At 39.2% G+C, this 22,790-nt stretch overlaps 2 protein-coding genes across 6 annotated transcripts; one reads left to right on the top strand and one right to left on the bottom strand.

Moving 5' to 3' along the window:
• Nucleotides 1–3,851: 3,851 nt before the first annotated feature.
• smim1 (small integral membrane protein 1) lies at nt 3,852–5,431 on the bottom strand. The gene is made up of 3 exons (XM_044211173.1): nt 5,278–5,431; nt 4,652–4,822; nt 3,852–4,271 (listed from the first exon to the last, which is right to left on the bottom strand). Exons 2-3 carry the CDS (start codon nt 4,744–4,746, stop codon nt 4,148–4,150), a joined length of 219 nt encoding a protein of 72 aa, XP_044067108.1. The 5' UTR covers nt 4,747–4,822; nt 5,278–5,431; the 3' UTR covers nt 3,852–4,147.
• Nucleotides 5,432–7,390: 1,959 nt separating this feature from the next.
• Nucleotides 7,391–21,671, top strand: cdk11b (cyclin-dependent kinase 11B). Of its 5 annotated transcripts, none has more exons than XM_044211167.1 (20): nt 7,391–7,484; nt 9,258–9,388; nt 9,943–10,082; nt 10,278–10,405; nt 10,495–10,672; nt 11,253–11,428; nt 11,782–11,907; nt 12,061–12,159; nt 12,367–12,504; nt 12,607–12,681; nt 13,765–13,988; nt 14,259–14,349; nt 14,439–14,560; nt 14,672–14,777; nt 14,954–15,075; nt 16,017–16,124; nt 16,505–16,621; nt 17,638–17,786; nt 20,255–20,444; nt 21,035–21,671. In XM_044211167.1, the coding sequence occupies exons 2-20, from the start codon at nt 9,278–9,280 to the stop codon at nt 21,125–21,127; spliced, it is 2,493 nt and encodes an 830-aa protein (XP_044067102.1). In that variant the 5' UTR covers nt 7,391–7,484; nt 9,258–9,277; the 3' UTR covers nt 21,128–21,671. The 5 variants fall into 5 exon arrangements, with proteins under 5 accessions (XP_044067102.1, XP_044067100.1, XP_044067099.1 ...); XM_044211165.1 differs by lacking the exon at nt 7,391–7,484 and adding an exon at nt 7,577–7,954 and having other exon boundaries at nt 10,528–10,672; XM_044211164.1 differs by lacking the exon at nt 7,391–7,484 and adding an exon at nt 7,577–7,954.
• Nucleotides 21,672–22,790: the final 1,119 nt, after the last annotated feature.

The raw sequence follows: 22,790 nt of genomic DNA, 5'->3' as shown, positions 1-22,790 counted from the left end.
ATAGCGCCTTTCTAGTCTTCCGACTACTCAAAGCACTTCACACACTACATATCACATTCACCCTATTGACACACATTCATACACTGATGGCAGATGCTAACTGCTCATCAGATCAAAGAAATTAACACTCACACACTGAAGGCACAGCCCTCTGGAACAATTTGGGGTTCAGTGTCTTTCCCAAGGACACACATTTGGGGACGACCCGCACTACCACTAAGCCACAGCTAAGATCACAATGTGAGTGTAGGTGGTTTTCATCAGAGAAGAAAAAAAGAATTTGCAGTTTTTTTTTTTATTCAAAACATATTTGGCCAAATGAAGTATTAATTACATGATATTTATACTGTTAATTTTGATAATTGACATGACTGATATATATGTGTGTGTTTGATTTTCATCTGAGCACAGACATTTCTCAATGGTGAAATTAATCCGTTCTCAATGATCTAATAAAGAAAATCAGACCTTCTGTAATATCATACAAATATATATATATATATATATATATATATATATATATATATATATATATATATATATATATATATATATATAATACACCAGTGGTTTACATGGTATTGTAAGAATATATTAAAAATAAATATGAGACTGGTTGATAACAACACAGTGCATATTTAGTTTTTATAGGACTTTGTCCATTGACTGATTGCACCAGTAGGACTGGTTTTATTACTACCGGATTTATATTTGCTTCCTCACTATCATAATTTTTAAGATAAGAGAGACTTTCAAATTATATGCTGTCATAGGGATTTGGACCAGATATAGTGAAGCTGATACTGAGAAAAACAGAAATGAACTCAATAACCCAACTGATATGCATGTCAGCTTTTCTTTTGTATCACATTGTCTTATTGTAGCCCGAAATGTTTCTGTTTTATGGTATAATATATATTTGCTATATATATATATACTATGATATAAATCATAGACCTGTAAAGGTGTCATGGACACTCTGATCATAGTAAGCTTTACTTTGTCTCTCTCGGTCTCTTTTCCTCTGTCATTAAAGGCTAGGTTGACAGTTTTTCTAGTCTGTCCTAAAACAATAGTCAGGTGCCCATATGAACATTGAAACAGGTTTTTCTCTCTGAAATCATTCCTCCTTTTCATACTGGACATTAAAAATCCCTTCCTAAGACCATTAGAAAGGGATTCAGTAAAGTACTGTACATTATTTTCATGTATACTGACTAGTATATTAGATTAGTATGTACAGTAGTACACACTGTACTGTACTGGTATTAGTATGGAATTAGGACTCAGCTTATAAGATATCTGGTGTGCAGAGCTGACATTTTGTCCTGATGGTTGCGTCTACCGGGTCACTGAAAACATTTGAATTCATCCTCTGAGAACAATGACTATCCACCACAAATTTCATAGAAATGTGTCCAGTAGTTGACGTAGAGTAGGGATTTCTGGTACAACATCACCTGATTTCAAGGTGCACGGAGAATGGGAATGAAAAGTCCATTACAAAAAACATAATCTTGTAATATGTTGTATGATGACCCTGATGACGGCCACAAGCCAAACAACAAGCTCTTAAACGTGACTTGAAATTGAAACTTCAGGTTTAGGGTTCCAGTATGCACCAGTTATTTCCTGCTCTGAACATCCAGTCCCATATGTCCACAATTTCAGTGACACATCACATATCCTCAGTGGTGAATATTTCAGAGATGTAATACAAACATCTTTCTGAGATCAACATCTGAGCCAGGTCTGCCACTGGGGAACTGAATGCATCAAAGAAAACATAGACAGTCTGTGCAATTAACTGGTAGATTTATTTGAAATGCAGAAGTGAGTTTAATTGCAGAGCAAATCCATTTCATATTCAGAATCAATTGTTTTGTTCTTTTTGTTGTAAAAACTTGTTTTCATATTAAGTGTTAAGCACTCAGTGTAGGTAATACAGCAAATGCAGTAGGTTTTATGAACTGCCTTTTGGCCAGATTATTAGTCTGTTATGTAAACTGGTAGCCAAACAGAGTTTTAGCTGCAGGATGAATATCATGCATTGCATTAATACTTAAAGACATGACAGACTTTGAAGTTCTGCGTTGGCTGCTGAATGTTACTGAAAGGAAAAGTTGTTGCTTGGAGATCAGTGTCCAACGAACTGACCAACTGGCCAACTGCTGTGGATATTAAATCATCCATTAACCTCCAAGTTGCTGCAAAATCAGTCAACCATGCACACATGCTGACTAGGTCAAAATGTCTCATGGGTTTGTTTAAACCAAGTCAAACTATGACTGATATAGAAACATTCCTCTGCCACCTGTCAGTGGATCACAAAACATCTCTGACACAGTGGAACGCGCTGCTGCTGTATCATTACACAGGAAGGAGTGAGCCTTGACCAAAATGTATAACATCCAATATCCAAGAAAATAAAGTGTTTCATGTGTTGACAATGTGGAGAAGCAAATCAGGAGTCAAATAAACAAATCAGTAATGTAGCAGGAAACAAAGCAGCCGCCCAGAATTCAGAACGTCACACCAGACTGCCTAAAAGGACTTTTGATGCTCAACCAGCTGCAACATTGACCCCTGCAGCAATGGACCCTCCAACAAGACAAAATAAGAATGACACTAGTGATCCTAGGGGCAATGACAGAAGCCTGGTGATGCCACTCAGGGTTTAACATGATGCTAGTCTCTGTGAAGAAAAGCTATTTCTGCTCTGATGACTTAGATACTGAAACAGAAGGGTTCTGAAGACAAAGACTGTCCAGAGAGGCTGAGGGAGCACAGTGATGATGATGATGATGATGATGATGATGATGATGATGATGATGATGAGTACTACACAGACCAGCGGATCACAGAATAAGTCCTTAAAGTCAACGCCAGCCTTTTCTCAAAGCAGGATGTGGTGACTATGAAGATAATCTACAGTGGAGATTGATTTGATAAAGTATTAAAAACTGCTATCACAGCAATAATAGTACTGTGACAGCAGATATGCAGTAATTGCCGTAAGGCCAGTGACATTGTGGGAGTGGAGCTGGACTCCCTGGCGGTGGTGTCAGAGAGGAGGATGCTGGCCAAACTACATGCCATCTTGGACAGTGTCTCCCACCCGCTCCATGACGTGCTGGTCAAACAAAGGAGCACCTTCAGCAGAAGACTCAACCCCCCAAAATGCACCACAGAGCGCCACAGGAAGTCATTCCTGCCTGCGGCCATCAAACTCTTTAGCTCCTCCCTCTAAGTGTCAGTCTGTATGACCCTAAGTCATTAAACTGGACATTGGACCATTAGCATCACTGCAATACTTGAAATAATTGTGCAATATTCTCTGTTTAATACTCCTGTGCAATATACTGAAACATATTTTCAGTTTAATATTCCCTATTTATTGATATTTATTCATACTTCTGATACTGCTGTGCAATATCCACCGTCTCATAATCATCTTAATAAGCTACACTAAACTTGACAGTACTCCATTATTGCACTATTACTTATTACTTATATTATTACATTGTATTATACCGTACATACTTATCAACCTCTAAATCCACTTTGGTACTTAGACTTATTTTGGCTTTTATACTTATATCCACTTTGTAATTAATTTATCTTACCTGTATTATGGCGTATTATATTTTCATTTGCTTAGTACTTCTATTACTATTCTATTTCTATTCTATTCTCAAGTGTGCATTGACGTGATAGTGAGCAGCTGTAACAAAAGAGTTTCCCCTCGGGGATCAATAAGGTATTTCTGATTCTGAATTGTACTGTATTGCACTTGCAAGACATCATTTGATACTTTTGCTCTTTGAAATTCACTCGACTCTCAATTGATGCATGGTTGCAATACTGCAGTTTTATTAGGACAAAATAATAAAATCAGCATTTACAAACTTTAATATAACCTTCATTTTTCATGTATCAGTATGATATGAGGTTAATGAAAGACACACGATCACACCCCAATGTTCTATATATTAAATCTTAAATTAAAGCTTCTGAATCACAATTGATTTCAACATAAAAATATGTCATTGTGCTCTTTTTTAGGGATTTGTATTTACAAAACTTTTTTAACTTGAGGCTTATCCAGAATCTCAGAGCTCTTTTCTTTCTGAGCAGGGCTCCACCATCAGCACCTATGGACGTAGTATCCTGTCACGTATCCTATGATGTAAATGGACACCAGTGCAGCCAAAGCTCCTGCTGCCTTCACTGCTATTCCAGTGCTGCCGGTACACATTCTGTTGTAGATTCTGTGAATGTAACAGAAAGGGAGGCAGAGTCAGGTCAAACAGCATTTGGTCGACTATTGTCATTCTAACATTATTTTATGACCTGGCTTCATTGTCACTTTATTTTGACTAGAGACATTTTGCAAAGCTTACTAGTACTTTAGCATTCAACTAATGTCAGGTTTAAAAGCTATTTTTATATTTTGTGACATGAACTTAAACCTTTTCAACTCCATCAAACCCACACATCAGTTTAGTCCATACATTTCCTAGTATATGGTTTTACCTCATCCACATCTTCTCATAACTCTATATATTTATTATTTGCTCCTCAGCATCAGAAAATTCTCAACTTTATATTTGACCTTTGCAATTTTATGTCAGATATCATTTTGTCTCACCTCATCACAGTAGACTGTGATGCCTCTACGTTCATGTTGATGTTGTCCTCGTTCCAGCGATCATATTGCACGCTGCCGGCACTGTTGGAGTCCATGTGGGAAGTCCTTCCTCTCCTCAGAGGTTTATCTGCTGGCTGGAATCACTGTTCACTCACCGCTTCACTGCTCAGCCTGGACACATAAACTCTGTACTCTGACTCCATGAGGACGAAGAATTGTCTGTGTATAACAAAATGTCTAGACCACTGGTGTTTATAAAGCATTATAAGGCATCTTGACTACAATAAAAACTGACAAAAAATGTTGCGTTGAATATGGCCTCATTTTGTATAGTAATGATGAGAATCAAAGGTAACTTACTGCAGTCAATTTGTCAAAAAGGCCTTAATAATCTGCATGTAATGCATCATAATATACTTTAAGTGATGTGTAATATGTCATATGACATTTAAAATTAGTGTAGGTGCCAATGAATCATGTCAGTCAAGTATTTATGCTGTTTAATCAGCCCCAGAGCTAAATCAGACCACATGACTAAAATAATTCAACTCAAAAGCAGTGATTTGATGACCCAAAGCAGAATTCAAACTATAAACTATATTCAAATAAACTTCATGTGTGCTCACCTGTATGAGTCTGAAACAGTCAACAGCTCGTCTAGAAAGCTCTGCTTTCCAGCACTTTTAAAGCCACGTTTAAGACTGAGAGAGTCATGCCTCCTGCTTGGTATGAGACCTTGGCCCTAGTTCATCTGTTCACTGAGGTCAGCCTGTCATAAATCCATTGGTTGTATTCCAGCTTTTGTCTTTTACCTCCTTATATGACTCTTTCACAGTGATAAAGGGCCATTTAAATCTCCGGTTTCATCACATCCTGTGCAGATACTGGACAGCAAAGCAAAGTACTTGTGTTGAAGATTTTCACGATACTCCTTCTCCTGCATGACAATGTGGTTTGGTTAAATATAATATCACCATGTTGTTTCAAAGATTTTCTCTTTGGCTCTATTGCAGAGGATAATAAACATGTTGAAGCTCTGTTTGTGCTGGAATAACAGCACCCTCTTGTGTTTTTAAGTGTAAAGAAAGCAATCTCAGCCACTCATTCATTTTATTACCATAACTCTAGTAATGTATCAATGAGGTGATGATGACTTACTCATCATAAAATGCACCTTTAAGCAGGAAAACAGTCAGATTCCTTGGGGTTTGTAGATATATCCTCAACTATCTGTTAATATACATTTGCACATTGAGAAGAGTCAAATGTACTTTTATTATGGTTTCACTTGATTTTAGCACTCATGAGAAAATCATTTCTGTCATTAACATCAGAAATTACTGTTAGACGGTATGTATTACCTGTTACACCAATGTCAGGGGAAGGGGCTAAAACTGGCTTCAGAGCTTAGGACTTCACAGGGGACCAGCAAGTTAGCCATGGGGTACACTGCTGCCCCCTCATGGACAGGTGTTAAGCTTATGACTCTGAACACCTGCTCTGGGTCTGGCTTTTGAGAGGTAAGAACATGTTATATGAAAGTTTATACACGCCTAAAAATAGCATTAATATTCAGAATAACAGACACATATTCTGTGAATGAATACATCATCATTATCATTAGCCTCAAAATGTCCTGTGATATATAAAAACACTTAATGCTACCATTAGTGAAATTCACAGGCATGAGGAATATTCTGGGTTTTTGAGCCAGCAATGTTATTGTATTGTTATAAAATGATTTGATTATGCAACAGGGGCTTGGAGAAAGTGTATGGTCTTTGCTTTATTAAAGATTTGAATCTTTAATAAAGGACCTTTCGAGGCCTCCTCTGTGGCTTTGATCATATAGTCTCTGATGCTGACATACAGCAATGTTATCTAACAATTGAAATTTAACAATTCCTTAATAATACCCAGAAGCAATTTCAAAAATGTTTGTTTGTTTAATTTTTTGTTTGATGAGGAGATGTCTTACAAAGTCACTGCGTAATTGAACAACGTCATACAAACCAAATAGCTACTCATGAACCTGTATTTTTTTCTTAACCCACAACAAACTATTCTTTTAAACAAAGGGAAACGTATACAGTGTTTTACCACTGGGGTGTCTTTTTTCTGTAACTAGGTCTTTAATTCATGAAGCTAGAAGACCCCAAAGGCTTTCCATGTGCTTGATGTATATTAACAGATTGTTGCAGATGTATCTACAGATATCAGTAGACCCAAAGTTATAGGCTATTCAAGTTCCATCTCCTCAAACAATGAGCAGCTTATCTTTCATTTTCATGTAAATTTACCATCATAAACACTTATTCCTTCACCCATTTCTACTAATAAAGATCTTCGTGCTACTGATTACTCGGAGATGTACCATATAGATGAGTATTATTGCCCTAATGGCAGTTCTATTATCAACGTATGAGCTGCAAGCCATACTGTGTCAGTCAATAGGGGTTTTTATCTGATATATAGATTACATCTTTTGTTTTCTGACACATGTAGAGGTCTAAACGACCAAGAACATGTTAGAAAAGTAGGAAAGACAACATATAAGCTTACGAGCTTAATACGAGAACTCGGATTCGTTTCGCCCCCCCTCCATGACACTTCGTGGGCTCCGTAAAAATGGGAAAAATAACATATTATATTCAAGTTATATATTATATTATATTATATTATATTATATTATATTATATTATATTATATTATATTATATTATATTATATGACATGACATTGGAGGAAGTCATTGTTTCACACCGGAAGTTTAACAAATGTTACCAACGCGTTAAGACTTCCGGTGTGCCATAATACCGCTGCACATATTTCAGGTTTGTTTAACCATTTCACCTGCACGCTGGTTAATTTAATCGTTTACTGTACCTAGATTTTTAACTAGAGCTACGGACACAGTTATAGGTTCTCCAGTTTCCAGCACTGCCAGCTGTACTAACTATTCATTTAAAATCATGTAGTTAGCTGCAGGAGCTGTTTAGCAACAATCGTCCATGCTAGTTTTAGCTCGCTAACATTAGCTAGCTAATGTGTTAGCATCAACCGCTTGCTCCACAACACACAGCGGGTTAAACGTTAGAAGTAATTAACTCATCTACCATTCCGCCTTATATGTGGGCTACCTTACAAATCAACCACTGGTTTATTTAGAAACAAGTATAACGTCTTATCTACGTCTTCCTAACTGGCCTATTAGCGTCATACTGTAACTTTACACCCTAACGTCATAGTAGACTTAAGCTAAACGCCTATAATGGGATGCCTCATGCCAAACTTAAGTCAAAATGTAAGATATGACTTGAGTCTATTTCTTAATTATTCGTATGCGCAGGTACAATATGACCACAATTGCAGTAAAAGTGTTTGGAAATGATCCGCGCAATGCATTTTGGTGGGACAACACTAGTGGTGGAAGCAGTAACTAAACGTTTTACTCTGATCCTTTACTTAAAGTGGCAGTCTTTAAGAGTTCAGTCCTGGTTGATTTGGCGACACCTAGTTACTGGTGGTAAAAGCAAATGAGGTTTAATAATACAGGTCACAGAATTGTTGGCAGCGAAACAAACTATCGTCGTTTAAATAATAATAATAATCAATCACCATTGTCTTCCCTCATTCGGCGATAGATAGTGACTTAACAGACATTTATTTAAATGAAAATCTTCGTGTCTTCGTCTGCTGTAGTCTAAAAATACTCCTGGAGTAACTTGAGTAAAAGTACAGACGTACTATCAGCTAAATGTCAGGTGTCAAAAGTAAAAGTACTGGTTATGCAGAAATACTCCTTTCAGAGTGTTATGTTATTAATAATACATTATATTGTTGGATATTATTTCTCAATGTAATTTGTGCAGCCAACATTAGAATCTTTATACACTAGTGGTTAGTTTAATAGTAAAGCACTTCGTCATTTTATACGCTCATGTTTCATTTTCTTAATCTGAATAGTAATTAGTAACTAAAATTTCCATATAAATGTAGTGAAGTAAAAAGTACAATATTCCTCTCTGAAATGTAGTGAAGTAGAAAATAGCATAAAATGTAAAATACAAGTACCTCAAAATTGTACTTAAGTACAGTACTTGAGTAAATGTGCTTAGTTACTTTCCACCACTGGGCAGCACTGAGATTGAATGAGAGGCGTATAATTAGTTATCAAAGTTGTGAATATCAACTTGTAGTTAAAGGTCTTATTTCACTCTGTGGCAGATATTAAATAACTGCTGATTTACAACAAGGCCTTAATGTTTGAATTTGAAGGGAAATTGTGCAAAGTCTTTCTTTTTCCTGTATTGAACAAGGAAGAAAAGTGGAGGTTCTTAAGCATATTGTAACAGTGGGACAAACTGTCAGATTCTAATAATAAAATTTACTAGTGGTCTTTTTTTGACAACTTACATAACTGTAAAATGGGTGATAAATGGAAGAAACAATGACCAATAAGAGGCAGTCTCTTCTCTGTCATGGATCTATTATAACTGTACTGGTTAATTTTGTTGTGTATAAGCCTAATTCTTCATCATTCCAATGAAGCTGAACTGAAATGACATGTAATGATCACTTGTGTGTTGCATGTGTGTGGGATGCAGGCGGTGGAGAGTGGACGCTGATGGGGGACGAAAAGGAGACCTGGAAAGTAAAAACTCTTGACGAAATCCTACTAGAGAAAAAACGCAGAAGAGAATTAGAAGAGAGAACAGATCCCAAGCGTCAGAAAAATGTAAAGTATCTTAAAGCTAATGTATGACCCATATATAGACCCTACATGTTGATACAGTGTTAAAAACGAATGGCTTATCCAAATATCAGTTTTATCTGTTGAATCATTTTTAAATTAAAACTCACCATGGTAAGTTTAAAAATAAATGACTAGAAATGGCATAGTGTATAATAAATATAGGCTTGAAAACATACATTTTATTTTTAGTAATTTTGTAATTGTAATATCTACAAATATTTTTGTTGCTTTTGTTATTTTTATAATTTTTTATGCTTTAACATAAGCGTTAAGAGGCCCATTCTCTCAATGCTGTTTCAGAAGCTTTTGCACCAAGACATACACAAAGAAACAGTTCTGGTGGGAACAATAAATATGTTTTGTGTATCTATTTATTTTATGCCCAGAAATTTGTTAAAACTGAAGACAATGAATAGCAGTAGCAACATTCCAGATGTTCTAGTATTTGTATTAACTTTCTTATTCCTTATCTGAGGAACTTTTAATGATGTCTCTCTAGCTTGAACCACATATTCTGCTCTTCTTGTCTTGCACAGTTCACACAGGGCCTTGTTCCACAGGCGGATGATCGGGAAGCCAAACGAGACACTCCGGAGGAAGGAGAACTACGGGATCAAAGGATGGAAATAACAATTCGTAATTCCCCGTACACGCGGGATGACTCAACAGAGGACAGGTAATTGTAGGAAACAAACATAAGTTAATATGTTTAAGTTGACAGCCAGTTCAGGAAAGTGTATTTTCATGGGGGAATTAAGTATGCATATAATACTTTAACTTTAAAGTATGTGTGTCATGGTTTAAAAATGATATGCAACACAGTGTCGCTGGTTCTTAAGAGTCTCACAATGTTTTCTTTACATTTATGCAGGGGAGAGGAAGATGACTCACTTGCAATCAAGCCTCCACAGCAAATAGCAAGAAAAGACAAATCTCACCATAGAAAGGAGGAGAAGAGAAAAGATAAAAGACGTCATCGCAGTCACTCTGCTGAAGAAGGTGTGGGAGTGCTGCTTAATTACATAAACACAAACGTGTTTTACAGCTGAATACAACATGTTTTGGAACTGTATTTTTTTTTTTTTCAGATCTGCTTCCACTCATGGTTTTTAATTCCACAGCAGTGAAACATGCACGACCCAAAGACAAAGAAAAAGAGCGAGAGAGCGATCGTAGGAAGCGTCAGTGGGAAGAAGACAAAGCCCGGCGAGACTGGGAGAGGCAGAAACGAAGGGAACAAGCTAGAGCTCATTCACGTAGAGAGAGGTGAGCAACGACCTTGGAAAGGCGCCACATATTAGATCATATCATTTAATTCAGGCACAGAAGTATTTATTCCTTTGATTACCACTTGGGTTTAATCAGTGCACATTTTGAATGAACCTGTTTTGTTAGCATGTATTCTGTCCCCTTCTCAATTATTTTCTTGCTAGGATGTTATAGCTATTGAGCAACATGAAATTGATCTAAATGTCTTTTTTTTTTCTTTTCCCCCCCCATATCTATAGCTACTGTACTGTGTACATGTACATGTGTTGTACTGTACAAAGCATCTGAAGTTCCACAAAAACATTAATTGTTAAAAATCACCATAGTTTATTCTCTCTCAAGTCCAGATGGCAAGATTATAGGTGTGTTTTCTATTACAAGCTAATTAAATCAAGCCCACGTAAACCCGTGGGCCGGGTTTTTATGGCAATATGTTAATCCTTGAGTACAGCTGTGAAGATAACAGAGCAATCCTGCAGCCATGAACTAACTGTATGTTTGAGTAAGACAAACTTTAACAACACAAACTAAAAATAAGCAAACAATGACAAGACTGGATTTTTGGTTGTCTGGACAGACCTCGATTGGATTCTCCTGGGTTTTTTTTGGACCACAGGGATCGGCTGGAACAGCTGGAACGCCAGCGTGAACGGGACCGAAAGCTGCGCGAACAGCAGAAAGAGCAACGGGAGCTGAAGGATCGGGAGAGGAGGGCTGAGGAGCGACGCAAAGAGCGAGGTGCTCGACGAGATGGTCAGTGAATGAACCCAAACACATGCTGGACAATAGGCATATTTTTTCACTTTAGAAAAAGGCTAGCTGTTTCCCCCTGCCTTCAGTCTTTATGCTAAGCTAGGTTAAAAATGTTCTGATTCCAGCTCTGTAGTTGACATACAGACGGAAAATTGACATCAATCTTGTCATCTCAGTCTTAGAAAGACAGCAAATAATATTTCCTAAAATGTTCAGCAATTTCTTGAAGCACAAAATCCAAAGCATCCAGAGTCACTGTCCTATTACCAATCTAAGGGTTGTGTTTTTTAAACCCTGTGAACTGTGATGCTAAATCTGCAGCTGTGATTTTTAAGAGACTTTCCCGTCCACAGTGCCATCTCACCATCGGATGCTACCTGATGAGTATGATGACAAACCAAAGCAAAGTCACCATAGCCGAAGTCCCACCCGTGTTCCCCGGGACAGATCCGAACACAGTGAACCACGGAAAAGTACAAGTGAGTTTACCAATATTTCACCGTCACTAAAAAAAAAAAAATCATTATTTGCTTTTATTGTATTTACACTTAACTGTATCCTGTGCAATGACTCAGTTTCCCCAAGATCATCATATATTTTTCAGCATAGCTCACATAGCGTTTTGTTTGCAGCTTTGAAGGAGGAGAAGCCAGAGGGCAAAGACCTGCTCGCAGACCTCCAGGACATCAGTGACAGCGAAAGGAAGACCAGCACAGCAGAATCCTCCATGGGTAATGGATGATATAACCTACACCAACCAGCAGTCATGACCATTATACAACAAAGGCGTAGTACTAGGGTTGTCCAATTGCTCTATTACTGTAAATGGCTAAAAACTCTCGGGAGGCCTGGCTTCTTTTGTAGGACATTTTCACCTCAGATGATAGGAAGATGGGAAAACTTAAAACTTGATCTTCTATCTTATTCTCTTTGTCTAGCATCAGGATCGGGCTCTGAGGAAGAGGAGGAGGAAGACGATGAGGAGGAGGAGTCCAGCAGCCAGAGTGAGGGTGAAGAAGAGGAAGAGGAGGAGGAGGAGTCTGTTTCAGGCTCAGGAAGGTCTGAGCAGAGTGCAGGTAAAACTGTTAAAGACCGCTCCACAACTGTGACTCATGTCGTTGTGTCAAGTCCAGTTACACAGCATCACAGGTTCAACACAGTGGCTTCCTCCCTTTCAGAGGATGTGAGTGAGGACGACCAGTCAGTGGAAGACTTTGAAGACGAGAGGGAAAATGGAAATCACATACCTACAGGTGGGTGAACATGTCACCTGTGAAGTTACTGTGTTTCCAATTCTAATTTGAGATGTTACCTAACTTGGAAAGTTATCCAAAGGCATATTTGCAAAGTTAGGCTCATGATTCAAATTTCCTGCAGCTCGACTAAATTGTAATTATTTGTGTTGAGTGTTTATTTTATGTAAACAATTTTTACCTGGAAATCATTTTAGATGGAAGAGTTGCATGGCTAATAGTGTGCATAAATCACATTTGGGTCAGTAAAAGCTTGGCTTTGTCTGCTGAACATTTGGGAGTTTTATTTATAATTCTTCTCTTGGAGCTTAATATAATGCCTTGCCAGGACTCATCTCTGCAGGTTTTTTAAAGGCACAATCTGTGATCCAAATGCAAACGAAAAAGTAACCCCACCACCAAAAGTTCAAAACACAGGACTTGAACCTGATGTCAGTAATAGCGGGACTAACACTAGGCAGCAACTAAAAAATAACTGAGCATTAAACGGGTACTCCGCCGATTTAGTATTGCACTTTCATACAGTTGGGGGACTCAACAGTGTCTTTCATTAGAAACTTCTAGCTCCTAAATGGGCACTTCTTTCAAATCCCACACCTTCAGTTTGTAATGCAGATTTTCTGTTAAATATGTCTCAGGCCTGAGATAACCCTGATGACATCACCTTTAATGTTCATTCTTAACCTTGAAATCTTAACATTAAGGATTTCACATCTCACGGTCTTCGTCAGTGGTTGGAGGGTCACCCCTGACCACTTGATATCATGGGAACGAAGTTCCATACTTAGGTCACATGATGACAACTGAATCATTGGCATGACAACTGGGCAAACTTCATCTGCTGATGAAGATCATAAAATGCAGTTGAAAACCGTAATCCAAAAAATGGCATCATAAACATCATAACAGTGACCGGCCCATATCTAAATTCAGACATGACCCTGATGAAGGCCACAAGCCAAAACGCGTTGGTCTCACAGAAGTTGTTCTTTATACTCTGTTATTGGAGTTTTGACCTCTCCATATCTAAATTCTAGCAGCTCAAATGCACTGACCAACGCTAAAGTGACTTTACCCTTACAGTGCCAGAGTCCCGCTTCGATCACGACACCGAGGAGAGCGGCGAGGACATGGAGGAAGAGGAGGAGGACGACGACGACGACGAAGCAGGAGAGGGTGACCCCACGCCTCACTCTCAAACTCATTCTCGCTCCCCCACCCCCGAAGAGAACTATATCCCAGACTCCCCCCCAATTTCACCTGTGGAGCTGAAGAAGGAGCTGCCCAAATATCTGCCGGCTTTACAGGTCGGTACCAACATAACACAAATGTTCACCCAGCTAAGCCACAAACTATTTATGTACAGTGGTGTGAAAAAGTGTTTGCAGTTGTTGCTGTTAAATTTGTTTCATGCTAAATTTGTTTGATGATCTGAAACATTTAACTGTGACAAACATGCAAAAAAGTAAGAAATCAGGAAGGGGGCAAACACTTTTTCACACCACTGTATATGTAATCATCTAATGCAAGTTAGCAATATGTTGAGGTCTTAAATAAGATTGTGTGTTGTTTTTCAGGGTTGTCGCAGTGTTGAGGAATTCCAGTGCTTGAACCGAATAGAGGAGGGAACCTACGGTGTGGTGTACAGAGCCAAGGACAAAAAGACGGGTATGAAAATAAACATGTAGGTCCATTTGCTTTTGGGGTTCTCAGATGTGTTTATTGGTGAAACAATGAATACGGTCTCATGTTTGCAGATGAAATTGTGGCCTTGAAAAGGTTGAAGATGGAGAAGGAGAAGGAGGGCTTCCCCATCACCTCCTTAAGAGAAATCAATACAATTCTGAAAGCTCAGCACCCAAACATCGTCACAGTAAGGGTGAGAGAACTTGAAAATGACTTATTTAGGTATTAACAGTTTTATTGGCTATATATGTGTATCCTATAGTGTTCTAGCTAAATCTAACCCTTGCTTTTTCCTCTGTATTAGGAAATAGTTGTTGGAAGCAATATGGACAAGATCTACATCGTGATGAACTATGTAGAACATGACCTGAAGAGTCTGATGGAAACCATGAAACAACCCTTTCTGCCAGGTAATGTGAGACATTATTGAGCTCTGGTCATTTTCTGTTTAAAAAAAAAAAAAAAAAAAAAAAAAGCATGGGATCAAAATTATGTTCTGTCTTTATTAAAATGTGATTTAAGATCGAGTTTTCTTTGTTTATGCATTAGATATCTCGTCTGTTAAAGCATGACGTTTATGTTTCAGGTGAAGTAAAGACTCTGATGATTCAGCTTCTTCGAGGTGTCCGACATCTCCACGACAACTGGATTCTCCATCGTGATCTGAAGACGTCCAATCTGCTGCTGAGCCACAAGGGTATCCTCAAGGTATGCTAGGACTGTGGTTCTCACTCACACAAAATATGCATTCACTTTCAGTGAAATTTTATATACGAGAAAGTTCACAATTGTTGACAATATCTGCTATAGTAACCGCTAACTTGTATTCATACTGGAGTCCAGCAGGGTCAGAATCATGTTGAACTCAAAGCATAAGCACAATTGTAGAGCCATGACTATAAGGCAAAGATTGCAGTTTCACACAAATGGAAAACATAAATTTTACTTTTGGTGTGAAAAGGGGCATGAGTGTCTGAAAATGGATTTTCCAATGAGAGTATCCAGGAGTATGTCACTTTTATATTGAGATGGTGTGAAACCTTAGGGGCCCTGGGGTAGTTATGATACCTAGTCATCCACCAGTTCCAGCCCCGGATTTATGACATGATTAAATATAACCTCAAAAAATATATTGAAATAAGAAAATCCTAACCTTAAAATACATAAAAATCTATTTTCTTTTAAAAAATCCATCTATAGTTTGGCAGAGTACTGAAACTACAGAAGGGGTTTCCTTTAATCCATCTTTTGATGATGCACAACTTTCTCCAAAGCTGGCAGCAATACAACACAGTTGCACTTACAACACATGATTACTAAAAGTAAATTAGAGCATGACTTTCTGGCAAAAATGAACTGCAGAGTCCATGTGTAAATACGCCAGTTTTTTACAGACATTTTATCAATGTGAATTTTATACAAGCTTACAATAGAAAATATGAATTACACTGCATCTTGTAATTTTTCAAATCCGACATGACTATCCTCTACCCTGCTGCACCAGAGTATATGATTATTTGATCTCCTGTGAAAGGAGAATGGAGGAATCATTTTAATGCTGTGACATTGTTCTTTTACCCAAAATTAAATTTAGTGGTGTATATATACATATTCCTATATTTATGTGAGCCAACTGCCTTGTACTATAGATTGGTGACTTTGGTTTGGCCCGGGAGTACGGTTCCCCCCTGAAGCCCTACACCCCTGTAGTGGTGACCCTGTGGTACCGATCACCAGAGCTGCTGCTCGGAGCCAAGGTGGGAATTCAAATTCACACTACTTCCACACTTCACAGGAACCAGATGAAATAACTATACAACACCTGAAACTACAAATGTTAAGGTGATGTACTTTTCAAAGAGGTGGTTACATCATCTTGATTGATTAGTTTACCCAAAGATATATTTCCAAGAGAAGACAACATCTGTGAAGGATTTGGTTTATAAGATACCAAATACCACTGAAACACTATTTGAGTTTTACAGTATATGATTTACACAGCCAGGCGGCAGAGTTCCAGCCGTCCATCAGAGCACATCCACTTTCACACACATGACAGACTCCAAAAAGCGTGCCAGGCAGACTGTCTACTTTATGTTTCTGTGGATTGCCACTGTGTTTGTTCTTCTCTCCGCAGGAGTACTCCACAGCTGTGGACATGTGGTCGGTGGGCTGCATATTTGGCGAGCTTCTCACCCAGAAACCTCTTTTCCCTGGAAAATCTGAAATTGACCAAATTAACAAGATTTTCAAGGTAAATGCCCTCATTTGCCCTTATAACATAAAGTAAATCCTCACCATAAAGGGTAAAGCTCTTCCGTTTACTGCCTGTAAATCTTTTGAGCATGCCGTCTGTCAGAGCAGGTCAGCATGGAGCTCTGTAGTACACCACAGGGTGGAGCTGTTGGTAGACGTTAACCTAGCTGATGAAGTTATTATGAAACTGAGAAACTCAGTGTATAGGGTTTTTCCATAGTAGGGGAGGTAGTCGCCCCGAGCAAGAACGGCTGCAAGCAGTTGAGCCACGCTGGCACGGTGTGAGTGTTTTTTTCTACTGCATAGCACAGCAAGGTTGTTTACCTTGCTGACACACACACACACACACACACACACACACACACACACACACATATATATATATATATATATATATATTTTGCCAGTGGGAAAACTTAAGGCAGCTCCCAATACAGCTGAAAGCGATCAGTAAACAGTAAAATAAGGCCGATATGTGAGTACAAACAGGAACACAGGAGTGACACTTAACTCAAAACCACAGAGATTAAATTAGAAGCTCCAAAAGTCTCTCTAGTCTCCAGCACAGATACACAGTTTATCCGCTGAAGACGCAGCCAAGGGGAGGAGACCATTGGCCGTAGTTGGCCCTGCTACCAAGCAGGACCACAGCAGCGCTGCTCTGCGCAGCCAACCCCTGCTGTGCAGTTAAAGTGGACCGACTGGGCCCCTGAAAAAAAAAATACTTGGCTGAATGATTTTCAGAAGATGATCTGCATAAAGCATGACATGGACTGTGGACTGATGTCATTTAGGCCTCCCAAGTCATCCTACAGTCTTTACCGGTGATGAATTAAAGTATTGAAATGTACTTAGGACTGGTCTATTGCCACATGTCTGTGGTTGATAAAAAACTTTTGAATATATCATCCATCTCTCCTTCCATATCCATATCCATCTCTCCTTCACTAACAGTATGCTGTCTGTTGACTTGTGTGTATGCTGTCTGTTGACTTGTGTGTATGTTGTCTGTAGGATCTGGGGTCACCCAGCGAGAAGATCTGGCCTGGCTACAATGAGCTGCCCGCTGTGAAGAAGATGACTTTCACAGAGTATCCCTACAACAACCTGCGAAAGCGCTTTGGAGCACTGCTCTCAGACCAAGGCTTTGACCTCATGAACAAGTAGGATTCTTGAAGGCTTATTCCACACACAAGACACATTACACCTCACACACACTGCATTGTATCTTTACTGCACTACAGTCAGTCTGACTGCCAACTGTTTTCTGTCTGTGTGCATGTGACACATTGTTTATGGATAACTGTGTGTTCTTGACAAACCACTATAGCTATTAAGGCATGTACGTCATTGGGTATTTGTTCTAGTAAATTAAGAAGAAAATGACAAGTATTTTTAAACATCAGCTTGAAATAATCTGTTTTGATGGTATTGTTGAATTTGGGGATTCCTCAACGATTGAAAATATTGAATTAGTCTTGAAAAGTATCCACATAGGCATTGTATTATTTTCCATCCATTATTGATAGAACACAGACCAATATCAATGAAAGGTAACCATCAACCACTAATATCAGTAACAATCAGCATGACTCCTACAGTGGAAATTGCCTTACTTGGATGAATGCATTGCTACCCTGTCAAATTCTGTTACTCTTTCCAGCTCTTTTTATTCACTCAGTGCATTTCTGGCAAACTGACTTAAAACATGACAACGGTAGCGGACTGGTAATTCATCAACATGCCTCAGCAGCAGTCCCATTCCATCCCCTGTTCCGTTTCACACACACACACACTCACCATGGTGATGCTCCACACTACAGGAAAATGTTTTAGAAAACACTCATTTAATACGGAAAATCATTTTCACACAGAGAGTAATGGGTTCATAATTCTTTCTTGCACATTCCGAAGATCAGCATTGTTTAGCAGCTGCAAAGAGCAGAGACGAGCTTTTCAGCTCTCCTCTCAGATCTTTACCCACCCACAGACACTTTTGCCTACACCTGAAAATGACAAAACCATACCTCTCAGTTACCTCACAGTTACAGAGGATGGTAACAGCATGTCCACTGTGCTGCTGGAGGGATCACGGTTCAGTGGAAGTTTGGCGCCTGTCCAGCGCTGCTGAAACCTTCCAGCTGTCAATAGACTCAGGAGGAGTTTACCCAGGGACAGATTCAGACTGCAGGAGGCCAACACGTAGAGAAGTACTGTTTGAAAAGCTTCAGACAGAGCGGTGTAGTAGAAAGTTAGAGGTGTAGTTTGGCAGGTAGACATGACAGAACTGTTTGGAATATCACACCCCCATGTAGGAAAGTGTTTGAAGATTGGGGCCTATCCAGCTTGAGGAGAAGGGCTTCAGCACAAAATGGATTTCTGAACTTGCTTTATTCACTACTTCAAACTGTAGGAAGTGTAATCACAAGGTTAACTAGATAACCTTGATAAGAGATTTTGAAGAATACTGCTGGTTTTCTGTCCTACTGAAGTAATTAGTTTCCATCACCTTGTGTCCCAGGTATAAACAGGTCTGTATGGCTCGAATGAAAACCAGCAGGGCTCTTGGGCCCTGAGGGTCCTGAGGAGGAATAAGTTCACAGGTGCAGGAAGAGTGCACATTCTTGGAATTGCAAAACAAAAACAATGATTTGAGTGGATGATTGTCCTTTTCAATGCCAGTATTGGCCCCATGTGTCATGAAGCTGGTATCAGTCTAATCCCAGTCAGTAGCCCTTCTCAGGGATTCCTTCCACATTAAAAACAGAGACAGTTTGTTTAGTAAAATATTTTCCGGCTGTTGTTAATCATTTACCACACTGTCCCTGCTCACATGTGGAAGATCCCAATCAGACACGATTAGAAGGCTAATTATCACAATTAAGCAGCTCCCCATTATGCTGTGTTGATCCTGTCATATACAATTAGGACTCCTTGCACAAACCCACTGGCCCCTCATGTCAGGGCTGCATCTTGTGTCCAGATTGTCTGCCTGGATGCAATTTAGTTAATATAGCTCATATTAAAGTGATACATAATAAAGTGTTTTTTTTTTCTCATCTTAATGGGGATTTCTACACATAGCACATCCTCTGCCAATATTTACTATACAACTAAATTACAATCAACATATCTTGTCAACATAATTTTCAGTCGACACAGCGACAGTTAGTGGTATTGGCTGCTAGGGGCAGCTACCAACTTTTATAAGCTGTCAGTCTTATCCCCGCTTGCGTCATTTTTTTGGCCATTTTCTTGTCACTATTTCTCTGGCTCTGGCACAGAAAGACGACGTCTCCATTGTTAATCCCTCCTACAAAGCCCTGATTGGTTTTCCAACTGGGGAAACAGCCGTCAGTGAGCAAAACACCAGACCTATTTCAATTGCTGGAAAAATCAGAGATGAGAGCAGTCACTCAGGGGTCTGGAACCAGGTTACATCTTTACCAAAATAAATTTAAAGTGAAGTTTTACCATTTTTAACCATTGCTCTACACACAGAGGTTTTCATATAAAGAATCAAAGTCCACACAACAATCGGAGCTGCCTGGTTACCTGTGCTTCTTTATTGAAACTTCGCTCAAGTGTATTAGCATCTCCATATGAACTTCGATCATTGACTGTGTTCCAGATTCCTCACCTACTGCCCCAGTAAGAGGATCTTATCGGACGAAGGGCTAAAGCACGAGTATTTCCGCGAGACACCGTTGCCCATTGACCCATCCATGTTTCCCACCTGGCCGGCCAAGAGTGAGCAACAGAGGGTGAAGAGAGGCACCAGTCCTCGTCCACCCGAGGGAGGCCTGGGCTACAGTCACCTGGTAAGGACATTAGGCTCCACTTTCTCCATTACATACAGCTACCAGGCTTTCTGAACGCTGTCTGTGTTAAATAGATTACAGACCTACAGGCTTCTGCTTTGTGTCCGGGCATTTCCTCCTTGTGTTTTCCATGATGAGCACCCTTTAGTCCCTAATGTTTTTAGCAGTGGTCCCACCCACCCAGTAGCTTAAGGCTGATAGTGATATTTTTCATTGAAAATTAGTGTTGATATTTGCTGTATTGTCAACAAATTAGACCATTTCATGCCAATGGTATTGGTTGTTTATCTCAGTTTTATTCTTGTCAAGGCGGAAAAGCTTGTGAAGCTGACCGTGGGACATTAAAACTCCACCGAAACCCAGGAAAATAATAACTATAATAATATTAACATGTCCATGCATAATTGTGTGTAATACAGTCAAAATGTCTCATTAGAATCCGCTCAGGTTACGGGTTTTCCAAAGGTAACCAGTGTAGTATTGTTCAGTTCTATAATAAATATGTAAGAAATTAAACTGCATGATATCAGAAGAGTGACAAAACTCCGAACATTAACCATGAGTTAACTTTGTTTCCATAATCTCTCCAGGGCGATGACGACCTAAAAGACACAGGTTTCCACCTGACAACCAGCAACCAGGGAGCGTCTGCAGTCGGTCCAGGATTTAGCCTCAAATTCTGAGCCCTAAACTGCAGGACATCTGGCTCTCTAACTGAGAAAGAGGAAGCAAAGAGTTCTGGGATGTTTTTGGTTGTTCTTTTGCAACTGGACAATGTCAATGGTTTACAACTGTAAACCAGATCAATATCTGATAAAATTACAACTTATACCAAATAGTCAGGACTGTCTCACAGCAAGACTGGTGGCTCAAACATGTTGAATTTCCAGAATTTTCCGTCGACTTTTTGGCTTCTCTGTGTTTTCAAAGCCATTTCACCGTTTCAAATGTGGCCATTTTAGCTCTTAAAGAGGAGAAACAACTATACATCTGTTAGAAGTTTAGCCCTCATGTTTGACTTTTGTTTTATTTTCCCTTGTATACTTGATGAGAGAGGACCAGATTTTATAAATGGTTGGTATTTCCTGGCTGCCTGAGCTACTGTATAATGATGCAGCATTGGCTGTGTTTTCCATCCAGCATTATGTTAGAAATTTACTTAGGACTGTCGGGTCACTTGATGACAGGGGGACAGTGTTTTTGCTAGAAATAAAGTTTGAAACTTTGTTTTGTCTGCTATTTTCCCTATATTTATAAACTCTGTCCAAGCTATGCAAACACAACCGCATACTGCCAGAGGAGAAAAAAAAATGAAGGGAAGTCTAGCCTAAAAAAAAAAAAAACAGCCTTGAACCCAACTTGGTAGTCGCTGTCCAAAAGTGATGTCATTCTTTGCACTGCACACTTTGTCTCAGTACTTTGTTCTTTCAGGGTAAAAGAGGCCCAGACTTTGCTCTGCCTTTGTTTTTAAATGGCTCTGCGACTTCAGAACTAAACCAATAAATTCTTTGATTTTGAGCCGAAGAAAATAAACAGTACAGTTTCATTCCCTGCAAGACCACTTGCTGCTTTCACTGGAACAGGCGCAGAAAAGTCGTCTTGGGACGGCTAGAGCCAGCACTAAATGGAAATTTTCATTAATCAGTTTTATCTATCCCCTGCCCCCCACCGGAGCCGTTCTGCAGATTATTACACCTGATGTGTTGAATAAGCTTGGAAGGAGAGCTGCTAGTGGAACTGACTGCTCAGTCTCTGGAGGCAGACTGCTGGCTTCACTGTGAGGCTAGTAAAGTAAGCTAGACGTCTGAGGTGTTCCATATGCAGTTTAAGGTCCAAATAGTTCCAAAGGCTGTAGACAACACTGCTTATTCTGGCTTTAGTATCTTAGTTTGGTCAGTGCGTAAATTATTCAAATGGCATGCATCTAAGCAAGGGCTTCTGTAACTTTTTCAGGCCCCTAAAAAGAAACACATTAGGGACATGGATATTTTTTGTATGACACTTTTTCCCAGGGACCTATAGTGGAAGATTTTATGTTCACTGTATATGAGAAGATACTCCTATACATTTTCTAACTTGGCTAATATCTTTTGAATTAAACCACAGTGATCTCTAATTAGTTCCCATTTTGCTGGGGACATGCCAAGAACCCCTGTGTGGCCTTGGACCCCATTACTGCTTTAGCAGCAAGAGCTTTGGAGCAATCCAGTCTTGATGAATTCAGAGTAGACATTATTGTCCCAAACAGCTGACGAGGGCTGCAAGGATCTTTCATCACCAAATAAAATGCAAACCGCAACATCTGTTATGAACAGCTTTTCACAGTCAGGTAGTAGTTCACTAAAA

Source organism: Siniperca chuatsi, linkage group LG10 (genome assembly GCF_020085105.1).
Source record: "Siniperca chuatsi isolate FFG_IHB_CAS linkage group LG10, ASM2008510v1, whole genome shotgun sequence".
Taxonomy (NCBI): Eukaryota; Metazoa; Chordata; class Actinopteri; order Centrarchiformes; family Sinipercidae; genus Siniperca; species Siniperca chuatsi.
This window is presented reverse-complemented; position numbering and strand designations above follow the sequence as displayed.